Source organism: Lodderomyces elongisporus, chromosome 8 (genome assembly GCF_030384665.1).
Source record: "Lodderomyces elongisporus chromosome 8, complete sequence".
Taxonomy (NCBI): Eukaryota; Fungi; Ascomycota; class Pichiomycetes; order Serinales; family Debaryomycetaceae; genus Lodderomyces; species Lodderomyces elongisporus.
Genome location: NC_083680.1, coordinates 1,007,281 through 1,030,448, shown reverse-complemented (window position 1 = coordinate 1,030,448; position 23,168 = coordinate 1,007,281). Strand labels below are relative to the sequence as shown.

Genomic DNA, 23,168 nt, shown 5'->3' with positions numbered 1-23,168 from the left:
TTCTTGGTGAATCAAAGTAATGTAGGAAGTCAGTATGCAAATGTTGGCTCAAAATTACGTCCAAGCAAAACAATGGTGTGAGTATTTAAGTTTATGACAATGTGGGAATTATTAATAAATAAATTAAAAAAAAAAAGGAAAGACAAGGAACTTGTGGTATATATATCTGAAAAAGAAATGAGTGACTAAAGTGAGATAGGGGGAGTTGGTTGGTTGGTTGATTGGTTATTGTTGTTGTTGATTGGTTATTGTTGTTGTTGTTAGTATGGTAGTAGTGGTGTTTCTAGTACCGCTTTATAGTGTATATGCGTGAATGAGCGACAATGCGGTGGTGAGTGTGGTGATGGTATTAGTGTTGTTTTCTTTTTTTTTCTTTCAAAACTGTTGAGCGAATGTGATGAACGTATATATATACTCCTTTCCAGTTCCTTATTCAATTTCTCAAAATACAAGACTAATTGGAATAGAAATAAAGTCTGGCTGGTTGGTGAATGGTGTTGATGGTGGTGGTGATGAAAGAAAAAGGTCAAAAATATTATAAGATATATATATAATAAACACACTGTTTCGTTTGAGGTGGTTTGGTATTATAAGATCCTTTTCTAAGCTTTTGTTTCCTATTTTGCAATTTTCTCTTTAATAATAGAGGGAAAGTTGTTGTTGATGATGTTGTTTATTTTTTTACTTTCTTCTTCTTCTTCTTCTATTTAATAGGAAAATTGGGAAAAAGCTTGATATCAGATGTGTATGTGTCTTGGTGGTAGAAGAATGAATGGATTGAATAAAGATATAGAGAAAGCGAAACAAGAGGAAAGTCAGAATAAGAACTACAAGAAGAAGAAGAAGAAAAAAGGCTGTATTATTATAACTGGTCAAAAAACAAAACGGAAAAAAATAAAGGAAGGTCTCTTCTTTTTTTTTTTTTTTTTTTTTCTCGTCTGTTTTCATTCTGTACAGAAATAAAAAAAAAAAAACAATTTAAATTTTAAATTTTAAATTTTTAAATTTTTAAATAAAAAAAGATGTCACAGGTTCTTTTTGTGTCTGCTTTTTTTCTTTTATTTTCTTTTCTTCTATATTATCTCTAGAGTAAGAAAACAATATAAAGAAGAAGAAGAGGAATGTATGATGTTGGTGTGAATAATAAGTAGTTTAAAAGGTTTTCTTTGTCAACTACCGGGGGAAGAGGGGGAGGAGAGGGAAGGCAAGAAGGATAAAGAAAGTTGGACAAACTGTACTAATCAACTAACTACACTCTTTGCTTTTTCTCTTCTTTCCCTTCTTTTCCTTAGTTGTTTACTTTCCTAAAACATAAAGAAAACACTATGCTGATGTATCTCGTATGCCCATTTAAGCAAAGTATGATATACTGCGCGAGTATTCCCTATTAATCTGTTTCCTTTTCTTTTTTAGAAGAGAGTGTGTGATAGGGTTTCTTTAAAATGTTCTTTTTCTTTCATATACATGTAATAAGCTTTAGTTATAGTTGCTGAATAATGTATTCTGATTCTTTTTTTTTTATATGTTTTTGTTATAAAAAGTGGGTCATGATAATTTTTGCAGGATCAAGAGCACTGTGCTAAAGCGTATCTACCTCTTTTTGTTGTTGTTGTTTTTGTTGCTGATTAAAAAAGATGTATGTAGAAGATTTTTCACTAAATGTGTATAAGCGAATGGGGATTGAGAGCAGAGTGTTTTTTTTTTTGCATTTTTGATAATTCGGAAGTGGGCTTAGTCGGAAAGAAGGAAAGTTGCTATTATGCTAGGTCTAGTGGGATACATTTTAGTTAATGGTGGCAAGGGAGAGAGTTGGTATGGGAAGAACAGGAGACAGAAAATCATGGAAGAAAGGTGGTTTCATATGGTGTGATCCTTCTTCAACTGACCAACACGCTGCTGGTTACAACAACTATAACTACTACTATTACTACTGCTACTTTACTACTTTACTACTTCATTTTGCTTCTCTTTTGTTTTATTCAACAAATTCAACATTTTACTATTGTACTCTTGCTTATTGTTCTCTCTTACTCTCTCTCTTCACTTCACTTCTATTATCTTCTATTCTATTATCTACACTTGCTCTATTTGTTTTGTTGGTTTATAGTAACTATGGCTTAAAATCATTACCACCAACTACAACCACCTCCTTCTTCTCCATGTGTACTTGTTCTTTAATTCTCCTAGCTTTACCCTGCCAACTGAATATTACACAAAATTGGAACATATATATTTACATATGCTTAAATATATGAATAAAATATCAAATTTGCACTGTAAGTCAACGTTTCAAGATTCACATATTGCAGCATCATCCCACCAAATCTTAAGGCAGCTCATACAAATAGATTTCCAAATACAAATACAAACACATTTACAAGACTAATTAAAAAAAAATAATGAACAGAATGGGAATATTTCGTATACCAACATTTTGTTTTTACATTAGTAAGGACCCCACAAAAATATATTGAGAGCAAAACCTGTTCTTAGTTCCTGTCTCCTCCTCTCTCCTCTCTCTCTCCCCCACACATATACATATTATATATACATATAATGTATACACTTTTCTTAGCATTTACTATACGTATTATTTGAGGGATAATATATATAATTTAAACATTACATAAACTACTAAAAAGTAATGGACAAGTGATGAGGCTGCTTGGTACATATTTATCTTGTCGAAATGTAAAAGAAAAGAAGGAGAGTGAGTGAAAAGAGAGAGAGAGAGTAAGAGATTGGCAATTAAACAACAATCACCAAAGACGTGTATGTGTGTATACTTGTATGTGTGTACGTGGTCATGACTGAATATAAATGCAGAAAGTGCAAAATAAGATTTTGCACTTTATATTTATATATTTTGGTGTTTAAGTGTCATCTGTTCCATGCCGACACTTCCTTAGCCTCCTGCACTCTCTTGTACCTCTTAGATTTTAGTTTTGCCTCTATTTTCTTCTATTATTTAAAAAGTGTCTGATTAAATTGTGTAAAGTGGAGAGTTGTAATGGCAACAATCAATCCTGCAATTAAGAGTATATTTAAATACTAAATAAAAAGGAAAAGAATGAGAGATAGAGTGAAATTGTGATTAGGATCAGGATCAGGATCAGTGTCTGTTATCAGTGTCTGATGAATAACCAAGGCTTTTGCAGACAGATACAAAAGCCACTCCTTTATTTTACTTTTGCATGTTCATTCTATATTTCTTTCTTTTATTTCTTCCACTTTTATTTTTTTGTCTGTCTTAATCTTGCACTTCCCCTCTTTTAGCCTCTTTATCTATCAATCTTGTTATGAGGTATATTTGTATGTATATATATATGATTAGTAAGAAGAGTAGATATAATATGTTTACGTCACCACTGACTTACACTCAGATACATATACATCAACTTAAACACATACATACACATACATGCGCACAAACAGATTATTTCAACAAAAAAATGAGACAAAAAATAACCAAGTACAACCAGTAACAACAGTAACAATAATTGAAACTGGAACTGGAACTGTAACTGGAACTGGAACAAAAAAAAAGAAACCTCAACCAGTCCACCAGAATAGTAAAAGAAATGATCTATAGAAAGTATATCAGAAGCTAAAGACAGTACAGTATATAAATAGGTAATTCAAAAACAGACTAGTTTTCAAATCAAACACTGTTTATCTCCGAAAACAACAAAAAGAATGGTTTCTACAAACAAGATATTAAAGTTTGTTTGTTTGTTTGTTTGTTTGAATTATATGCGAAAACTCAAAAACTCAAAAAGAATGGTATTTTTTTCCTTCTCTTCCGTAGCAGAAACACCTGAATTAGAGTCCAACATACAAGTGTGAAACACCAACTTTTCTTCCTCCTTCCTCCAGGGGGGGGTAAGAAGTGAGGGGAGGAGAGAAATACACATTAAAGTGTGTGTAATGTACAATTCTAGTCTGGTATAGTAGTTAGCATCACCTATTCCTCTATTGTTAATGATTTGTCTTTTGATTATGTATATGTATATATTTATATACAATAACTATAACTATATGCACCAATTTAACTGCTTTGGGAAGGAACCTACAATCTCTGCTTCACTCTCTCTCTCTCTCTCTCTCTATGTTTTGGTTATTAAATGATCTATTTATAAACTATGATCAGCATTATAAAAAAGTATATTATTATTATTTCTCTTCTCTTCTCTTTTCTCTCTATTTTGTCAGCTCGTAAAAACTGAAATTAAAAAGAAATTAAAAAAATAAAAAATATTTGAAACAGGAAAGTTGCATACGAGTAGACGATTTCCAAATCTTGCACAAGGCGGACCTTGTCGATCATCACTTACTTAGCGAGATAGTAAGATGTATATATGAGGATAGAGTACCACACACTCCCACTGCCACACACACACACACACATATATATATATATATATGTTTAAAAAAGAGGAGAACGATCTCTATCTCTCTCTTTCTACAAGGGAAGGTAACAACGAAGAGTGAAAGTAAAGGAAACTAGGGGGAAAAAAATAAAAGAAACACTTATTCTTGATATAAAGACCAAACACACGTGCATATTCTAATATTATGATCTCTACACCCAATCTTTAACAACAGCATAAACCAATAGAAATGTAAACTATACTGTGCGTATATATATATATATGTATGTATGTATCCATACTCATAGGCACCTGTTTAGTCTTTATTTAGTTTTGTATTTTATATTATTTATATTTCTTTTTCTATATCAAGAGGTAAAATAAATTGGTTGAAAAGTAGACCAAAAAAAATAATTAGATAAATAAATATTGGAGAGACAAAGAAAAAAAGAAAACAATCTTATCTTCCACTACATAGTCAAAGTATCTTCTACAATTCAAACCAAAATGTTTATACAATGTCCCAAAAAGAAAGAATTAAAAGAGGGAGAAAACTATTCATTATCAAACTAAGTCTTTTTCCTTTCTTTCTTTTCTATTAAGTATTTAACAATTGATATACATAAACTAAAGAAAAAAAAACTGACAACAAAGTGCATATAGATAGAGTGACACTCCCCACTTTTGTTATTGTAACAAGAAGAAGCGCAAATGGTTTAGTGGTAAAATCCAACGTTGCCATCGTTGGGCCCCCGGTTCGATTCCGGGTTTGCGCAATTTTAATTTTTTTTACTCTCTCTATCTTTTCATTTTTTGATTCACACACCACACACCATACAAATATTACTGGATACACTCATATTCCAAATCTTGTCTTTCTTCCCCTCTTTTCACTTACTCTCACTCTCACTCTTACTCTCACTCTTGCTTCCCCTCTTGTCTTCAATGTATATATTAATACATATTAATATATATATATATATTTGTGGGGCCACATTTTTTTCTCTTCTCATCTATACGCACAAAACATAATTTCACTATGGTCCATAACAAATAAATGCGGTTTTGTGTTTGCATCTGATTTACTACCCAGCCCTTACTCTCTTGTCCTTTGCTCTCTTGTCCTTTGCTCTTGCTCTTTGCTCTTTGCTCTCTGCTCTTGTCCAATATACATACTTCAACACAGATTGCGCTTTTCCTACTTTCTCTCACTATTTCTCTCTGTTTTTCGCCCCCCCAATCACCCCCCACCTTATCCACCCCGCCCCACCTCACCTCACCTCATTAATAAAACAAAGGTAATTAATATAACTCAACACCATACAAATTATTATAATAATTATTATTATTTATAATAAAAATAATACTAGAGAAGAAAGAAGGAGCAAAGATTAATTGCTCAACATAAAATTTCAACAAGCAAGTCAACTATAATTGTTGAATGGGCCAAAAAAAAATAATTTAACAACAACAACCAACCTAATTTGCACTTACACTCACAGATCTAACTGACCAACAAATTAAAAAACCTTGTATTAAAAGCACCCTTGTTTTGTCCAAAATACCAAAATACCAAATATCAAACAAAAATTTACCTATAAAACCAATTGAGTACTTACACAACAACAACAAGTGTATACACTCAAATAAATATGTCCGACAACTCAGAACTTATCAAAGGGGTAATTGACCTTGACCCCTGGTTAAAGCCATTCTCACAACAATTGATCAAACGACAATTGCAATTCCGTGAATGGGACGAGAAATTGGAAAAAAGCGAAGGCTCTCTACTTAAATTTGCTGACGCCTACCACAGATACGGATTAAACCCAACTAACCACGGCAATGGCGGTGCTGAGATCATTGAGTATATCCCCGACGTTGATGAAGTAAGTCTTGTTGGAGAATTCAACAATTGGGACAAGACAAGCCACAAGTTGCAAAAACTAAACGACTTTGGACTTTGGGGATTAAAAATTGACGGCAAAGATACAATTCCCCACGACTCGCCTTACAAGATTGCCATGAAACTTGGCAAAACCGGAGAATGGATATACAGATTAGACCCATGGGTAAAACGCGCTACTTACAACAAGTCAAACAATTTGTACGAAGGTAGGTTCTGGAACCCTCCACCAAATGAAGTATACCATTTAAAAAACAAACGCCCAAAACAAACCCAAGGAATAAAAGTCTATGAAGCCCACGTTGGTATCTCGACTCCCGAACCCAAGATTGGTACATACAAAAACTTTACCACCAATATCTTACCAAAAATTAAAGAGTTGGGATACAATACAATCCAATTAATGGCAGTTATGGAACACGCATACTATGCTTCGTTTGGATACCAAATCACCAGCTTTTTTGCAATTAGCTCACGCTACGGAACACCCGAAGAATTAAAAGAGTTGATTGACACTGCACACGGATACGGAATCCGTGTCTTGCTCGACGTTGTCCACTCGCATTCATCAAAGAATGTCGAAGATGGTCTCAATATGTTCAATGGCACCGACCATTACCTATTCCATGGCGGCACTAAAGGACAACACGAGTTGTGGGATTCAAGATTATTCAACTATACCAATTACGAAACATTGCGCTTCCTCTTGTCCAACTTGAAATTCTATATCGACGTTTATGGATTTGACGGCTTTAGATTTGATGGTGTCACATCAATGCTCTACAAACACCATGGCCTCAGTTTTGGATTTAGCGGCGATTACAATGAGTATTTCAACGAAGATTGGGTCGACAATGAAGCAATAGTTTACCTCATGCTCGCCCATAAATTAATGGACGACATTAGCAAAAAAGAAGGTATTGAAATCACATCCATCGCCGAGGATGTGCTGGGAATGCCCACCTTGTGTCGCCCCATCAGCGAGGGTGGTATTGGGTTTGACTATAGACTTTCAATGGCTATCCCAGATATGTGGATCAAGATTCTTAAACATTTGCAAGATGAACAATGGGACTTGGGTAATATTGTCCACACATTAACCAATCGTCGTCATGGCGAAAAGTGTATCGCATATTGTGAATCGCATGACCAAGCACTTGTTGGTGACAAGACCTTGGCATTTTGGTTGATGGATAAAGAAATGTATACCAACATGTCCAAGCTTAGTGAACTTACCCCCGTGGTAGACAGAGGCTTGGCCCTACACAAAATGATTAGACTCATCACCTTTGCATTGGGTGGTGAGGGGTACCTCAATTTCGAAGGTAACGAGTTTGGCCATCCAGAATGGCTCGATTTCCCACGTGCCGGTAACGGGGAATCGTATCATTACGCAAGAAGACAATTCAACCTTATTGAGGATGACTTGCTTCGTTACAAATTTTTATACGATTTCGATGCAGCAATGCAACATCTCGATGTGCTTGACTCGCCTCAAGCATATATCTCACTCAAGAATGAGTCAGATAAAGTTGTTGTATTTGAAAGAAACGAACTCTTGTTTATCTTTAATTTCAACGCAACCCAGTCATTCCCAGACTACAAAGTCGGTGTTGATATTCCTGGTACTTATGAGATTATACTCAACTCGGATGATGCTAAATTTGGTGGCCATGCAAGAATTGAGGATGTAGATGCACAGGGCAAAAAGCAACAATTTTTCACAAATGATGATGGATGGAACCATAGACGCAACTCATTGATGGTGTATATTCCATCAAGAACTGCATTGGTGTTGCAAAGAGTTAAATAAACTTGGGGAAAAGGGGAAAAGGGGAGATGAGAGGTGAGGACAGGAGAGATAGCAGGTGAATAGTTGTTTTTTAAAAAACAATATACCGGTGTGTTAATTCTTTGTGAATAAAAAAGAAATGCCTCCTTTTTTTAAGGTATTTTAAATTTTTTTTTTTCAAATTTTCGTACTTTTTTTATTCTTGTATTCTCTCTTTTTCTTTTTCTTTTTTTTTTATTTTTATTTTTATTTTTTTTTTAAAAAATTAGTTTTCTCTATCCCACTATGCTTTTGACTTTATAAGGTTTTGCGTCATGCGAAAATAGTTTAGAAAGAGCGCAAAAAATAACAAAAGAATATAAATGTAAACAAAACCACAAAGCTAAAAACAAAGTAAGAGAGAAAAAAAGAAAAACAGAAAACCAAAACATACCTCAACTTCATCAACCTAACAGGAGGACTAGCACCAGCACCAGCACCAACATCAACATCAACATCAAAACCAATAGTAAAACCACTACCAATAGCAACACCAGTGCCACGTAATTTACTGTACAAGTTTACATTATTGCTTATTCTACTCGCTCGTTTGGCTTAATACGACTATAAAAGAAATATCACATCGATGGACCTCTTGCTACTAGGGTTCCAATCACGGAAGAAACATCTACGAGTCCGCAAAGACATCAGACGGGACCAGTATGGAATGGAAGATGTTGACGAGTTTTTTGAGATTGACTCAGAGGACGAAAAAGCGTTGGCATTAGATGCACCCGTGCGAACACAATTACAATATAGAGAACAAATAGTGGAACCTTTTTCCGAATACAACTCAGAATATAATCCAGGACAGCCACAGGAGTATGGCGTAGAGGCTTTGGACTTTGCAGAACTGACACAGTTGGGGGATTTTGAATACCCAGATTTCAACGAGGAACCCAATGATGACGCCTTGCCCCCACAGTTGCAATCACAATTGACACAGTCACCAGTCCGACCTGGAAGACTACGAAGACGAGCCAACCATTTATTATCACCCGAGGAGGAGAGAGAAGAAGAAGAAGAAGAACGGGAAGACGAAGAAGGAGGAGGGGGAGGGGGAGGAGAAGAGCGAGAAATAGGAGAACAACGACGGGAGAACCAAATACGACCGCGTCCACCAATATCACCGATTTTAAATAATAGCGAGAATGATAATGACAATGGTAATAGTAATGGCAATAACAATAGCAACAGCACGCGAGCACGAAGATCATCATTCAATTATGTTGCACGCAAGATCAATTTTGATAACGATGAAACCGAAGGCGCTGGTGAAACAGCATCATCACTGAGTCGTAGATCTCCAATCACATTAGCTGGGAATAAGCAATCGCCATTAAGGTCGCCATTGCAGGAGCAACAACATCGTGCTTCTGCTGCACAATCGCCTGCGAGAGCTACAACCACTGCCTCTAATGCAGCTAATTACGATTACGATTACGGAAACGAAAACTATCCAGACTATCCTGATTACGGTGGATATGAGGAGAACGAACAAGATCAATTTGATGATAGGAGCCATGCACGAGGTGAGGGAGTTTCCTCTGAAGAACCAGAATCTACATTGGACCAAAATGATAGAAACGAGCTGGACTCATCACAGAAATTATCATCAGTTTCATTACAGTCTCAGGATATGGAATTAGAACAGCGAATAAGCAAAAGAAGGCGATCGACAAACGACGACCCTGAGACTTCGGTATCATTATTTATGGACACGGAAGCTGGGGACGAGGGAGAAGTAGAAGAGGAGGAAGAAGAAGAAGAAGAAGAAGAAGAAGAAGATGATGACGACGGTGTAGATGACACTATTGCTACTCAATCGAGTTATGCCTACGAAGATACAGAAGATATTACTAGATCAGCAGAAACAGAACCAGAAACAGAATCAGAAAGAAGTGGATCATCTGCAATGGGGCGACATGCTGGAAAAAGAAATAGGAATGTTTCACCAACACCATATATCACCACGTACAACGACAACTCGCAACTTCCCTCGCCACCACAGGATGGATTAAGAAGATCGAAACGAACTCGAATCAAGCCATTGGCATATTGGAGGAATGAACGTATTGTGTATTCTAAAGCAAGTCAATACGACGAAGATCCGGATACGACACTTGCTCGCGATATTTATCAACTTCCACTAAGACTGATTAAAGAGGTTGTTCATGTTCCTGACCAGCCGTACAACTATTATGCCAAAAAGCAACCAATGAAAAAGAGAAACAAAAGACAACAAAACCAAAGATTTACAGCACCATTATCACCTGCAGCATCAGAAGATGAACTGTCAGCATCGCCTATCCCAGGAACAGAATGGATCAAGGACAATGTATTAAAACTCAGTATTATTGAAAACGGAGAAACAGTTGAAAAACCCGTTGTATTTAATCAAAATGGTGGAGAAGTCTTACATATTGATGATTCGGAATCCCAAGCATCTCAACCATCGCACTACCAAGTAAGTGTTTTGTTCAACGACGACAATGATTTCTGTTCGGTTGCAATGTTGGAGATTCCTGAAGGCGAGTCGAAACAACCTGTGGCAATGTATACATGCACCTATATTTTCAGTGTTGTTCAAGGTATAGTCGAAGTCAGTCTAAATGATCACAAATTTACTGCAGTGAAAGGGTGTATCATGAGAGTGCCTTCTGGGAATGAGTATGGATTTAAGAATATTGGTGATGTTGCTGCAAAATTATACTTTGTCCAAGTAAGAATCCCAGAGATGGAAGAGGATATTGAAATTGATCCAGAGATCCAACAACAACAACAACAACAACAACAACAACAGCAGCAGCAGCAACAACAACATCAACAACATCAACAGTCCAGTAATTTTGATAGAGAAACACCACCGAGAAGTCGTCCTATAGAAAGCGTTTTCGACTCACCAGAACCAAGTCCATAATTGAGTCAAAAAAAGAAAAGAAAAGAAAGAGAAATAATGATGAAAAGAATGGAAAGGATAAAAAAGATGAAAGACACATCACTAATAGAGAAAACAAACTTGTGAATATCAACACTAGATATCTCCAATTATTGTAACAGTATCAAATTTAAAACAATCTTCTTTCTAAAAATAAAACTATCCAGAGTTTAAACTTCTACGTCAAGCCATTACGCCATTGTGCTTTATTATTTTATTTCCTTTTTCATTTTCTTCTCTTCCATCCTTTTGTTTTGCCTTCTTCTTCTTCTCTTTTAATATTTTCTCCTTCTCCTTAAGCGATCTTCTCAGCCTTGGCTTCAACTTTATCATAGACTGCAATAAGAGGCACCTTGAACTCACTCAATGCGACACCAAACTGTTTCAAAATCAATGCTTGTCTCACATCCAACACATCACCTTCCTCACATACCAAGTATGGCTCCTCGAGCCAAATTTTCCCCGACTTGATTTTTGTAGGAATCTTGTATTTGTTTCTCAATGTCTCTTCCATCGAATGTGACATCACCACATCTTCTTCTTCAGGAATTTGGCCACCACGTGAATACACTACACCTTGAGGAATAACAAACTTAATTGGTGCTTTGGTCTTGACACGAGAATAATCCTTACGGTTGTAAGCCTCGAAATAGTCACGCACAGTCTGTGGTGTTTCATTAGTGAACAAAAGACCTGGTGTAAGTCCACCGGATTTGGAAAGGATCTTGGTGACATGATGAAGATTTTCTTGATATTCTTCTTCAGGCGTCTCACCGAGCGCCTTTTGAATAACTTTACGCTTTCCACAAATAAGTTTGGACTCTGATCCCCAATCAGAACGAATGTCTTGCAACACTGGGGTACGGATATGGTTGAATTCCAATATCCATAAGTAATTGAATGTGTCAAGAGCTGAACGGATATCGTCGAAAAGCTTTGTTTTGGACTCTTTACCCTTTTTATCGGTTTGCGAAAGTGTTACCAATCTCGATCTTTTTGATTTAGGCATAATGTATTGATGATGGGTATTTTGAGTTTAATTTGTACCGTTGATTGTGTGTATATATATATATATATATATATATATAAAGATTACCTTGTTGAATAGAAAGCAGATAGTTAAGAGGTTCGACAAATCGATGAGCATCTCGCTGAAAGTGGATTATTTTTTGCGAGCGCGCATTTTTTTAAGCTCTTTACTAATTTTTTTTTTCTCTCTCAATTTCTTTGTTTGAGGGAAAAAAAAAAATTTGAAGTTGCCTGTATCAGAGAGAAGCGTACAGAAGAAATTGTTAAACTTGTAAAAGAAAAGAAAAGAAAAAACAAATACAAAAACAAAAGGTGAAAAATAACAGTTTGAAAAAGAAGTACGAATTTGTATGATGATGAAGAGGAATAGTGGTAGTAGTGGTGGTGGTGATGAAGGTATGTAACATGGACTTCTTTATACCGATAGAAATATGCAATGTTTTGGTTGTAATTTTAAGAGTAAAATATCTTCAAACGGATATTCGTTTCTTGTTTCTTATTTTCTCTCTTTTTTTTTTTTTTTTTTTTGGTTTGTCTTTTACTTTCTCAAGTTTTTATTAATTTCCTCTTCAGTCGTTTACTCAATCGTAAAAGTTCATATTACACATGAGTATTGATTTCCAGAGACTACCCTCTTTTAGTATAATAATCACAATTGACATTGAGCCTCAATTTTGTATTTCAGGACATGAAAGATTGTTTACTCCTTGTTTTTTTTTGTTTCTTTTTTTTTTTCTTCTAATTATTGTTCTTCTCAAGAATTTGTGGTTTGCAAGTTACATAGCTAGAAGAATAGAACAAAGGATGGCATTATTTGGTTTCATCACGGTCATAACATTTTCTTTTTTTCTTTTTTTCTTTTTTTCCTTTTTTTTTACATTAAATTATGGGTAGATTATTTATTTGAAGCATCATTATCATCATGAATACCAGGTCTTTCCTTGTTACCTTTATTTAACAAATTCTAACCTTACTGTATTCGTTGTACATTAGCTGTACCTTCATCATTAGTACTTTGGGCGAAAGACTTTATCTTTCTCTGGTCTCCCTCTGGCCGAAATTGAAACTGGTCTCAGTTGACTCTTTTTCTCTCATAATTGAGCCTTTCTTTTCCACCATCTCTGTTTATTTTATTCAGTATATCTTTTAAATATCCTATTGGAATCACCCGACACTATCATTTTCATTCATATCTTCTTCAATGGTATCTGAATTGCCAACGTAATGGCTCATGCCATGTCGAATAGACAAGTTTCGGCTCAAGTTCATCAACATTTCTGTTGCAGTGTTTCCAACCATATCATATTCAAAATTCATCCCCGTTGTAGTTTCAGTATACGTGCTAGAATTATTCAATATCGAATGCGCTGAACCTATTGTTGTAGCTGATGATGACGAGGTAGATCTCCTAAGCATTGGTCGGAAATGCGAGTTAGCTATTAATGAGGGGTAATTTGGAATCAAGTCAGACAAGTTGTCAAACCTTGCGGTAGGCAGTGTATTGGGTAATGAATAACGACTGTTCGAGGTGTGTCTAGTAGCCGACGACAATGATGTAGAATGTGAGCAACGAAACGAAGATGAAGTAGAGTGAAATAAAGGAAGAGAATTCGCCTGAATCAGATCAACATTTCTTCTTTCGCTTATTAAAAGCTCACCTGTAGCTTTATCGGTGGAAATAGCGGTAAATTGAAATATAGAATAGACGCCTAATGAAAGCATTGTCATAAGAAAACATAGAATAGCAAGATTACTCCAATATTGGTGCTTGTGTTCTTCCAACAGGAAATCCGAAACAAAGCCATGGTTTGTAGATGTTAGCAAGGTTGTGGTTTGAGAAACATGATGCATAGATGGTGTTGGTGGGTCTAGTGTTTTTTTTGAAACTCTGTTATATGGCGAGTCCAATTGTGGAGGAAATGTTAAAATAGAGCAATTTAGACTCTGCTCAATAGTTTTTAGAATATAACACAATGAGCGTTTGAGTAACTGTAGTAGATACTCTACCAGTAGCATGTTATAATACTTTGTTTGGTGCTGGTACAAATTACAAAGTGTCTTCATTCAAGGTTTTTCCAGCTATTGTAAATGTTCTCAAGTGTTGCAATGTAAAACTCTGTAAAACTTTGTAAAACTCTCGCGTCTATTCTTATGGGGTATGGTTGCAGATCTATAAAGAGTTGTGTAATACATGTAATTAGATTATGTGTGTGGGTGTATGAGGGTTGCGGAGAGTGTGTAGTTATAAATGCAGTTTACAAGGCAAAAATAAATTAGAAACAAAGGACAAAAGGCTAGTTGCAATAAATGTCGCACGATGTCGCACGATGTCGCGATATTCCTTATCTAAGCCTGGCTAGAAGAATCTCAACATCTGCTCAACGACATCGTTTCACATAACCAAAAAAAAAAGACCCACATACTGACAGACACACAGACACAGACACACAGACACACTGAAATTCACAAATTCTCTCATGCTCCTCAATTGCCAACTATTAAGGTAGAGATCTTATCCCTTTTTATTTTTCTTTCTTCCTTTAGAATACCAATGACTGTATTTGGTATCTACATCTTCACTCCACCCTCTAGTGATTTATGATCAACCTTATCGTCAACTAAATAACTACTGAATAACCACTAGATATTTCTATTCACCAATCTTTTTTTTTTATTTCCACCTAAATATTTTTTATAAAAACTTAATTTTGCTTCACCCCCCCACTTCCTTTTACCTCCTAATTTTCCAAACTTTTGAATAAGCCAAGAAATTTGGATCTTTCACTCTTTTAAGAATGCAACAGTCAAACAACACACTTTTACTGAAGCAGTTGCATCTTCAACAACCACCAAAACGTCCATATTCACGACTGGGATGTAGGGAGTGCAAGCGACGCAAGATTAGATGTCCCGAGGAAAAACCTGAATGTTCAACATGTGTTAGATTGGGCAAGACTTGTTCATACCCTTTGGCTGGAGAAAAAGTGCTAAGAATTTCGAGAAGATTGATTAAGGAGGAGATTGAAAATTTGGGTAAATCAACACATTTCCTACCTGTACAGTACGATGTTCCAAAAAGAATCAAACAAAAGGCAAAAGTTGCAAATGAAAATGCAAGTTTAAATGGGCAACAACAACAACAGCCGCAACAACAGCAACAACAACAGCAACAGCAACATCTGTTACCTCTACATGGACAAACCTCTCCACATTCTCATTATGTTCATCACAATTACGACAATGTTCCGCATCCGCAATCAACTATAGGAACACCGCAACAAACACCTTCTCAGTATCAGTATCCAGCACCAGCGTTTTCACAACAACCTTTTCAACAATCTTATCAGCAAACAGTACCAGTACCAGCTCCAGCATCTGCATCAGCTCCAGCATCAGCACCATCTTCAACATCAGCATCAGCCCAAACTCCAACAGCACCAGCACCACCAAGGCTGTCTTTTTTAAACATTGAAAACTTGATCAACAACTCAGACCCAGTTAATAACCATTTTGATTTCCTTAATGGCGCAGACTTATCCATGCTTACAACTGATTTATCCAATTTGGTCAATGAAATCATGGAATTTAGTAATCTTCAACCATTTCCTGAAGATTTTCAGTTTGATCTGTTCAACCCTGCTACACCTTCTACACCGTCTACTTCTACATCCGTATCCCCATCTGCCTCGTGTCTACCCACCAATAGACATCATCATCATCATCATCATCATCATCATTACCAACAACACCAGCAGCATCAGCAGCAACAGCGGCAACAACCTTCCTCTGCACCAGCATTACAACAACACATACAACAACAACAACAACAACATCATCATCATCAGGCAACGTATATGGGCGAAGAGTTGATTGTTAATCTTCCTCTTCATTACATCAAACTAAAACACCGACATGAAGAATTATATCTCGAGCAGTTTTACAACAATTTTGCAATTATCATTGAGCCGTTTGACGCATATCATCAAAGGAGTAAAGTTTTATCCAACCCAGCAAGAGATATTATTCTTAAAACTGCGAGCAGTGAACCATTTTTGTTAGCCGCAGTGCTAGCTGAAGGTGCAAAGACCAGTTTTATGAAATACAAGAGACCCGAAGATGAAAAAGCATATGGAGCATATTTGTCCAAATGCTTGAAATTGTTGGAACCAGCAAGAAATGCGCAAGTGGATGATTTGAATGCCAACATTGAAGCTGTGTTGTTGACTTTACTATTGCTAACTGCGGCAACAGCAACAAGCACTCAGCAATGGAGACCACATCTCACTGGATGCAAAGAATTGCTAGTAAAGATTTCTACCAAGAGTCGAGATAGTGCAAATATGAGACACGTCTCGAAAATCATTATGTTTTGCAAGTACTGGTTTCTTTCAATTGAGATACTTGCTGGTTTATCGACGAAGCTAGGAGGTACATTACAAACAGATTATGAGATAAACCAACTAATGTCAAATAGTAGTGATTATGAACTATCAGTGCTCAAGGATATGGGGATCATCACAGAGCAAGGATTCAATATTCTCATGGGCTATAGCCATGCTTGCATCTCTACATTCCGCGACTTGTTGAAATTGTTAAACAAGCACCGCCGAGAAGAAGCACAGAGGCAACAACAGGCGCAACATCAGGCGCAACAACAGGCGCAACAACAAACACGACCAACACTTTCACCACTCCCACTGCAACCGTTGCAACAGCATAATCAATACTCATGCGATGCCATGCTCAACCTCAAATTAGTCTCTGAGTTTTATAAGCACGCTGAAACTGTTTACCTAGATTCCAGAGGGATCATTCACGAATCAGAGCTTCACAGTAAATATACTAAACCAGGCTTACCGATTGAAGAAATTCGTATTGGAAAGGATATCTATTGGTTGAGTTGGCAAGACATATCTCATCAGTCTTATGTCATTTCGTCCATTATAATGATTCTCACACGTTTTTTCCACATTGATTCTACCAACTCCAATATTAAAGTGTTGGTGGACAAACTTGTACTGTTTATCACCTATCTCCACCAATTCTCTGACGTACAGCAACATGCTTCTCCATTCATGTTGTTGATGATCCAGTGGCCTTTATTAGTAACTGGATTAGAGTGTAGAGATAGAGCACAACAACAATTGCTATTGAAATATTTTGCAATGGTGGGTCAGATTGGCGCATCCACAGCAAATATCTCGGTACAAATGTTGCGGAAGGAATGGGAACTAGGTGCTGCATCAGAGAATAAATCAGAGGGGGTCAATGGTGATACTCTCATCTACTGATTGAAACAATAACACAACAAGTACTGCAACACACACACATAGATATATATAGATATATATATATATATGTATATATATGTATATATAAACATGCATATACGTATTTTTGTTTTTCATTTTTCATTTGTTTATTCTCTCTTTTTTTTTTCCTATTATTCTCAGAAAAACCTCTCAATAGTGATTGTAATAACCTTACCCGCTACATGGCCCTTGTCGAACCAATAATACAAAAATTTTCGAATAACATCGTACATTCATCTCTGATAAATACACTAATAAAGACTATTAAACTTTATCTCTTCAAGTTTCTTCAAGACTCTCACATCTCGATTCTAATCTCCAATCCACCATTGATCCTTTCGGTTTTCCTCTCTTACCAGTCACCAGGTATGAGTGGTGTTCTAGCAACAGGAATATTTCTCTCGTACTTGGTTCCTCCTGGCCTGCATGGTGAGATATAAGGATCTGGGTGTTTCCAGTGTTGCAATTTAGCTTCACATTCTTTGACCAATCTATCCACTTCCTCTGGGTCCGATACATCCTTGTTAGCTTGGAATTGTGATCTAATGTTGATGGTTGCATTACGGTACACGTCAAATTTCAATGAGTGGTCGAATGCTGTACGCATAGCTTGGCGGAACAATGATGCTATTCTGCGTGAATTTGCTTCTGTGAATGGAAGAATCTGAGACGACATTGTTATCTGATTGTGTAATGAAGTTGTGACTTTTATTCTGGGAATCCCAAGTATCAGAGTGTTGTAGATGGGTGAATTTTAGTTTGTGCGAATATAGTCTGCTGATGGTTTGGTGAGGAATTAATAAAGGCTCTATGGATAGTCAAAAACTCGAGTTTAGTAATGAATATTTTCAATTGGTTTACCTGCGACACACTGATCGAATTCTCTCTCTCTCTTTCTCTCTCTCTTTTTTTTTTTTTTTTTTCTGCTTTTGCTCCAACACGCTACCAAATGAAATGAATTTATCAAACTACCATCATGTTAGTACAAATGTGAATTGACAAGTATTTGACCAACATTCAGCTTATATGTTGAACAGTATAAGTAGATAGCACTGAAAAAGGTATTGAAAACTGCTTTGGTTTCTTTTTAATGAAAGAAAACCAGGGTAAGACAAAAAATTAATCTTTTCTGGCATATCACGCATGACAACAGGAATTAGTGTTTCTATTCAAGTTTCTTTTTTCCAGCCAAATCTTACTCTTGCTTCTATTCTTTTTTCTCTTTTTTCTTTTATTTTTTTATTATTCTCTTTTATTTTTGCATGCTATTATTCTTTTCACTGCTTTCTTTCCTCCATACCTTCTTTCCATCCTCTTTATAAATGATTACGAAGATAAGAATTAGAAACTGAAAACAAGTAAGCCTTGATTTATTTTCTTTTTCGTCCAGTCAACTCAAACAATGTCTTTGGAAGGGATTCGCAAAGCTATTTTGTTTCAACTTTAATAAATGCTTACAAAATGATTTATATGGAATTCCAATTTTGTGTAACAGAACCAGGGTCAGTCCTTCTACACTGAAGAAACTCCTACCTTTTATTGAAAAGAGTTGTTGATTTTTTCAAGTACAAATTAGTTCAAACACATAATAATTCACATTTGAACTTACATCCCGTCAGTCTCTATGGAAGAAAAAAAAAATTATAGTATTACATTTACAAATTAACTTTTGCTTCTCCTTCTTTTATTTTCACCTCTTTTTCTTTTCCCCACTTCTACCTTTTTCACTTCTATCTCCCATTATAGGTTTCTATTTTTCCTTTGTTTACTACATTATATCGATATTCAACTAACGAAATGCATGTTTTTATCACTTTCTCTTTCTTTTACTTTCCCTATCCCTTTTTCTTTTTCTTTCTCTATTTCTCTATTTCTCTATTTCTCTATTTCTCTATTTCTCTTTTATATTTTTTTCTTGTACTTTTTCTCAATCTTGATCTTGACATCTCCGAAAGGAACTTCTCTTGCATCCAACGCTTTCTTTTGAGCTTCTTTCAAGACAAAGTCACATAATGCAATGTTCTGGTTCTTTTTGTAAAACTTTAATTCACCAAAACGTTTAGTGATAAAGTCTTTCAATTCTCCCTCGCCAATGTCGCGCACACCTCTTATATAAACTGAAAACCACTCGTTTTTATCGTATTTACGAGAGGCGGCAGTAGCAGTTGCTGGTGTTGCAGATGATGAGGATGAGGATGATGATGACGATGCCACTGTGTTTGTAGTGACAGATGCGGCAGCAGGTGATTTCTTAGCTGACGTAGGTGTAGATGCTGTGGATTTAGTTGTGCTTGGTGATGCTGACGATGCTGGTTTAGTTGTTCTTTGTGGCGGTGCTTGTACTGATTGGTTTGCCAAGTCAGCCCAAGTAAGTGGTTTTGCTGGCTCTGCGGGTTTTGCTTCCTTTACTTCTTTTGGTTCTTTTGACTCTTTTGGTTCCTTTGATTCCTTTGACTCTTTTGACTCTTTTGGCTCCTTAATTCCCTCAGGCTGTCTCTCCGCCTCTTTATGTGATTCTTGCTCCTTTACTTTGTCATTGCTGTTCTTCTTGTCTGAATCAGACTTTGCTGCCATTTCTTTTGTATCATTCAAGGTTGGCTCTTGTATTTTTAAACTCTCTTTGACCTCGGAGCGAGAACCAGATCCAGACTGAGATTGGGATTGAGATTGAGATTGAGATTGAGATTGAGATTGAGATTGAGATTCAGATTGAGATTCAGATTTGGCCAATTTTCCATTTGCTTCTGCGCCTGAAGTCTCAGCCAGTGGAATTGGTTGGCCATTGCCCTTGGTCTCTGCCTTGGTCTCCTCCTTGACTAAAGTTCCCTTTTCTTTTTGCTTTTCTTTCTCATTCTCGGTAGTGGTGACTTCCTCAACGTGTCCGTTATCCTTGTACCCATTGCTTTCGATAAATCTCAAAATATCGTTGGCAACATCGTAGGTACTTTCCCTTTTACCAGGAGTCAAAAGGAAAGTCTGGGTAAATTGCTTAAATGGGGAATTGTTTTTAGCCCATTCTCCAAAGGTGACAATAAGAATGTTTTTCTCCAGTGAGACTTGGAAACATGCACTAGTGATAACAATCCTATTTGTGTCCTTCTTGTCACCCTTTCCAGATAAATGCTCACTAAAACATTTTTTGATCTCGTTGGTTCCTTTAGCAGTGAAGCTGGTAGTAGGTTCATTACCGTTGCCATTTTTGCCACTGCTTTCTTTATTATTTTCAACAGACTTGTCAGTTGGAAAAGCATCGTGGATCAATGAGGCATTGGCGTGGTAGATTCTGTGGATATCTTCGAGTTTGGTGACGTAGAAATCGTAATAGGATTTGATGAAGAACCAACCAATATTTGATGCTCTTTCTTCAGTCAATGCGTTAGCCTTGGTAACATTTGCAGTTGCATTTGCAGTTGCAGATTGAGATTGTTGTTGCTGTTGTGGCAAATCCTTCTTTTCAACTTGATTGGTACTTTCAGGTAATGATGATGTCATAATGGGGTGAATCTTTGGCAATGGCTGATACTAAAGGAATGGAAAAGTGTCTTGGTTTATTCTATTTTTTTATTTATTTTCAATTCAATTTGAAAGAAACAAAAAAAAAAATGATGCAGATGTATAGTCTTGGTATAAACAGGGATGCAAATTGCTCAGGGTGTACTGTTTCTTTATCTGTTCTTGTGCTTTCTTTAATACGTCGCTAAGATGATGTTTACGATATTTACAATATTTACAATGTGTATGATGTGTAAGCGTTGTTGGTATCAATTACAAACAGGAGAGTGAGAGAGAGAGAAAGATAGAAAAAAAAAATACGTGTGTTGGTATATGAGCATAGATGGTAGGATGGCAGTGAGGCACCAAGACTTTTGATCAACAACCCAAAAAAAATAAAAATTAAAAAAAAAAAAAAAAAAAGAATTTATAATTTTTTCAGAATTTCCACACAGTTCTATATGCAGGGAAGAAAACTCTATAATCTAAACTTATACCATCAAAATCAAATTATGATCCATCCTTTCTCTTGAATCTAATGAAAACTAATGAAAAACAACTATAAGAATGAGAATAGTAGAGACAAAGAGGAAGAGGAAAAGAGGAAAAGAGAAAGAGGAAAAGAGAAAGGGGGAAAGATAAAAAAAACCAGGATTCAAAGATTATACCAGATATTCTATTCCACACAAACATCTTTTCCTAAAAAAAAGAAAAAAGAAATCATAAATCTATTTTATTGACATTCCCTCAACAATTCTTCCAAAATCTTGTTCTCCAACTCACTCTTGTTGTTAACATTCTTGAAAGTCTTTACTCCCATACGTCTCAACACTTCAATAGTCTTATCTCTAGGAAATCCCATATTTTCAAACTGTGCCACAATCTCTTCATCAATACCGTACAACGCTGCATCACTGGCTCCGCCTCTAGTTCCAGCAGCACCATTACCGAGACCACTCTCTTCGCCAGCTCCTCCATCTTTTGCATATAATGTAGTCCAGTATGCAGCAGTCTCCTCAAACCCTTTCTTATTGCTCAAGTAATGCTTTGCCACTTCAGCGTCTTGCGGGTCATTAGGCTCAGGCAGTTGTAAGAGTAATTGCAACGAGATCAAAGTCGATTTCAACGTGAGCACTGGTGTCCACTTATCCTTCAAGATATTGAGACATATAGCACCAGTAACTGACGAGATATTTGGGTGGTAAACTTTGGTGGAGAATTTCATAATAGGCGGCTTGAATGGGTATTCGTTGGGGATATCAATCGCGACTTGAAAGATTCCGCCCTCGTATGGTGTGCCTGGTGGTCCACGGAAATAACCTGTGAGTTTAGTCAAATCATTATCATTGTTAAGCTTAAGAGTAACTCCCGACTGGGTATCCTGACGACACTCGTCCAATTCCTTAGCGATTCTCTTCACGCGTGACATTACTTGTTAAGTTTGTGGGAGGAAGGGGATGGAAAAAACGGTGGGGGTGACGGGCAGAAGGAAAAGTCAAAGGCAATGGCAATGGCAATGGCAAAGACAGTAATTAAAAAAAAACACAAAAAAATAAGGTGCAGTTCTTAAAATAGGTGGAATCTAATACAAAATAGTCGCTAATAGAAACCGTTGCTTGTATTCAAGATATAAAAGGTTGGATGAAGATATTTATTATAAATTGGGCGGGAAAAGTGATTAGTCTATTTGTCTACCTTATTGTGAATCCAACTTTTGATTTTTCCTTGATTTCCATTTTTTGTCTCTTTTTTTTTTTAAAAAAATTTATAAATTAATTTTTATTTTTTATTTTCTCTTTTTGACCTAAAATGGTATACACTGTAATTCTTTTTTCTCCGTATCGTAGATCATAAAATGTGTGGCCCTAACTCAAATATTATATACAGAGATATGTAAGTACAAAATATACAGATACACAATCATAATATTTTTTTCCATCTTTATTTACTTTATATTCCAGCTTGTTGCACACATGCAAACATACAAACACAGAGCACTAGATACTCCATATATCAATACCTTTGTATTTGTTGGCTAAGCTGTTAACAATTTGCTACTGTCGGGGAGCATAAGACTTTCAAATAATGGAAAGAGAGATGATGATAAAGATAGTTTTTCTTTTGTTTTCTTTTCTTTTTCATTTTTTTTTTCTTTTGAATCACCTTTATCAAGCATTACACTACTAGCAAAGTATCTAATTTACGTATTAACATCACAAGTGCAACCTTTTGCAATAAATCTATAATCATCAGGTCGTAAGCATTAAATATAATAATATACAAATCAAAA

General features: G+C 36.0%; 8 protein-coding genes and 1 non-coding gene across 9 annotated transcripts; 4 read left to right on the top strand and 5 right to left on the bottom strand. All coding sequences in view use genetic code 12, as the record gives it.

Annotated features, from left to right (window-relative positions):
* The first annotated feature begins 5,075 nt into the window (after positions 1 to 5,075).
* Positions 5,076 to 5,146, top strand: PVL30_005718. Its single transcript has one exon. It is a non-coding gene; the product is annotated as a tRNA-Gly (tRNA).
* An 876-nt stretch (positions 5,147 to 6,022) lies between these two features.
* GLC3 (alpha-1,4-glucan branching enzyme) lies at positions 6,023 to 8,089 on the top strand (the record flags this gene model as incomplete). The annotated part of the gene is made up of 1 exon (XM_001524111.2): positions 6,023 to 8,089. One exon carries the CDS (start codon positions 6,023 to 6,025, stop codon positions 8,087 to 8,089), a length of 2,067 nt encoding a protein of 688 aa, XP_001524161.2.
* Positions 8,090 to 8,693: 604 nt separating this feature from the next.
* MIF2 (mitotic fidelity of chromosome transmission- protein) lies at positions 8,694 to 11,027 on the top strand (the record flags this gene model as incomplete). Its single annotated transcript, XM_001524110.2, has 1 exon — positions 8,694 to 11,027. The coding sequence occupies one exon, from the start codon at positions 8,694 to 8,696 to the stop codon at positions 11,025 to 11,027; it is 2,334 nt and encodes a 777-aa protein (XP_001524160.2).
* Positions 11,028 to 11,340: 313 nt separating this feature from the next.
* On the bottom strand, positions 11,341 to 12,054 carry MRT4 (mRNA turnover and ribosome assembly protein; the record flags this gene model as incomplete). The annotated part of the gene is made up of 1 exon (XM_001524109.2): positions 11,341 to 12,054. The coding sequence occupies one exon, from the start codon at positions 12,052 to 12,054 to the stop codon at positions 11,341 to 11,343; it is 714 nt and encodes a 237-aa protein (XP_001524159.1).
* A 1,184-nt stretch (positions 12,055 to 13,238) lies between these two features.
* PVL30_005714 (uncharacterized protein) lies at positions 13,239 to 14,090 on the bottom strand (the record flags this gene model as incomplete). Its single annotated transcript, XM_001524108.2, has 1 exon — positions 13,239 to 14,090. The coding sequence occupies one exon, from the start codon at positions 14,088 to 14,090 to the stop codon at positions 13,239 to 13,241; it is 852 nt and encodes a 283-aa protein (XP_001524158.2).
* Positions 14,091 to 14,869: 779 nt separating this feature from the next.
* PVL30_005713 (uncharacterized protein) lies at positions 14,870 to 17,365 on the top strand (the record flags this gene model as incomplete). The annotated part of the gene is made up of 1 exon (XM_001524107.2): positions 14,870 to 17,365. The coding sequence occupies one exon, from the start codon at positions 14,870 to 14,872 to the stop codon at positions 17,363 to 17,365; it is 2,496 nt and encodes an 831-aa protein (XP_001524157.2).
* Positions 17,366 to 17,738: 373 nt separating this feature from the next.
* PVL30_005712 (uncharacterized protein) lies at positions 17,739 to 18,062 on the bottom strand (the record flags this gene model as incomplete). The annotated part of the gene is made up of 1 exon (XM_001524106.1): positions 17,739 to 18,062. One exon carries the CDS (start codon positions 18,060 to 18,062, stop codon positions 17,739 to 17,741), a length of 324 nt encoding a protein of 107 aa, XP_001524156.1.
* Positions 18,063 to 19,288: 1,226 nt separating this feature from the next.
* Positions 19,289 to 20,878, bottom strand: PVL30_005711 (uncharacterized protein; the record flags this gene model as incomplete). The annotated part of the gene is made up of 1 exon (XM_001524105.2): positions 19,289 to 20,878. The coding sequence occupies one exon, from the start codon at positions 20,876 to 20,878 to the stop codon at positions 19,289 to 19,291; it is 1,590 nt and encodes a 529-aa protein (XP_001524155.2).
* A 733-nt stretch (positions 20,879 to 21,611) lies between these two features.
* ubc1 (Ubiquitin-conjugating enzyme E2 1) lies at positions 21,612 to 22,307 on the bottom strand (the record flags this gene model as incomplete). The annotated part of the gene is made up of 1 exon (XM_001524104.2): positions 21,612 to 22,307. The coding sequence occupies one exon, from the start codon at positions 22,305 to 22,307 to the stop codon at positions 21,612 to 21,614; it is 696 nt and encodes a 231-aa protein (XP_001524154.2).
* Positions 22,308 to 23,168: the final 861 nt, after the last annotated feature.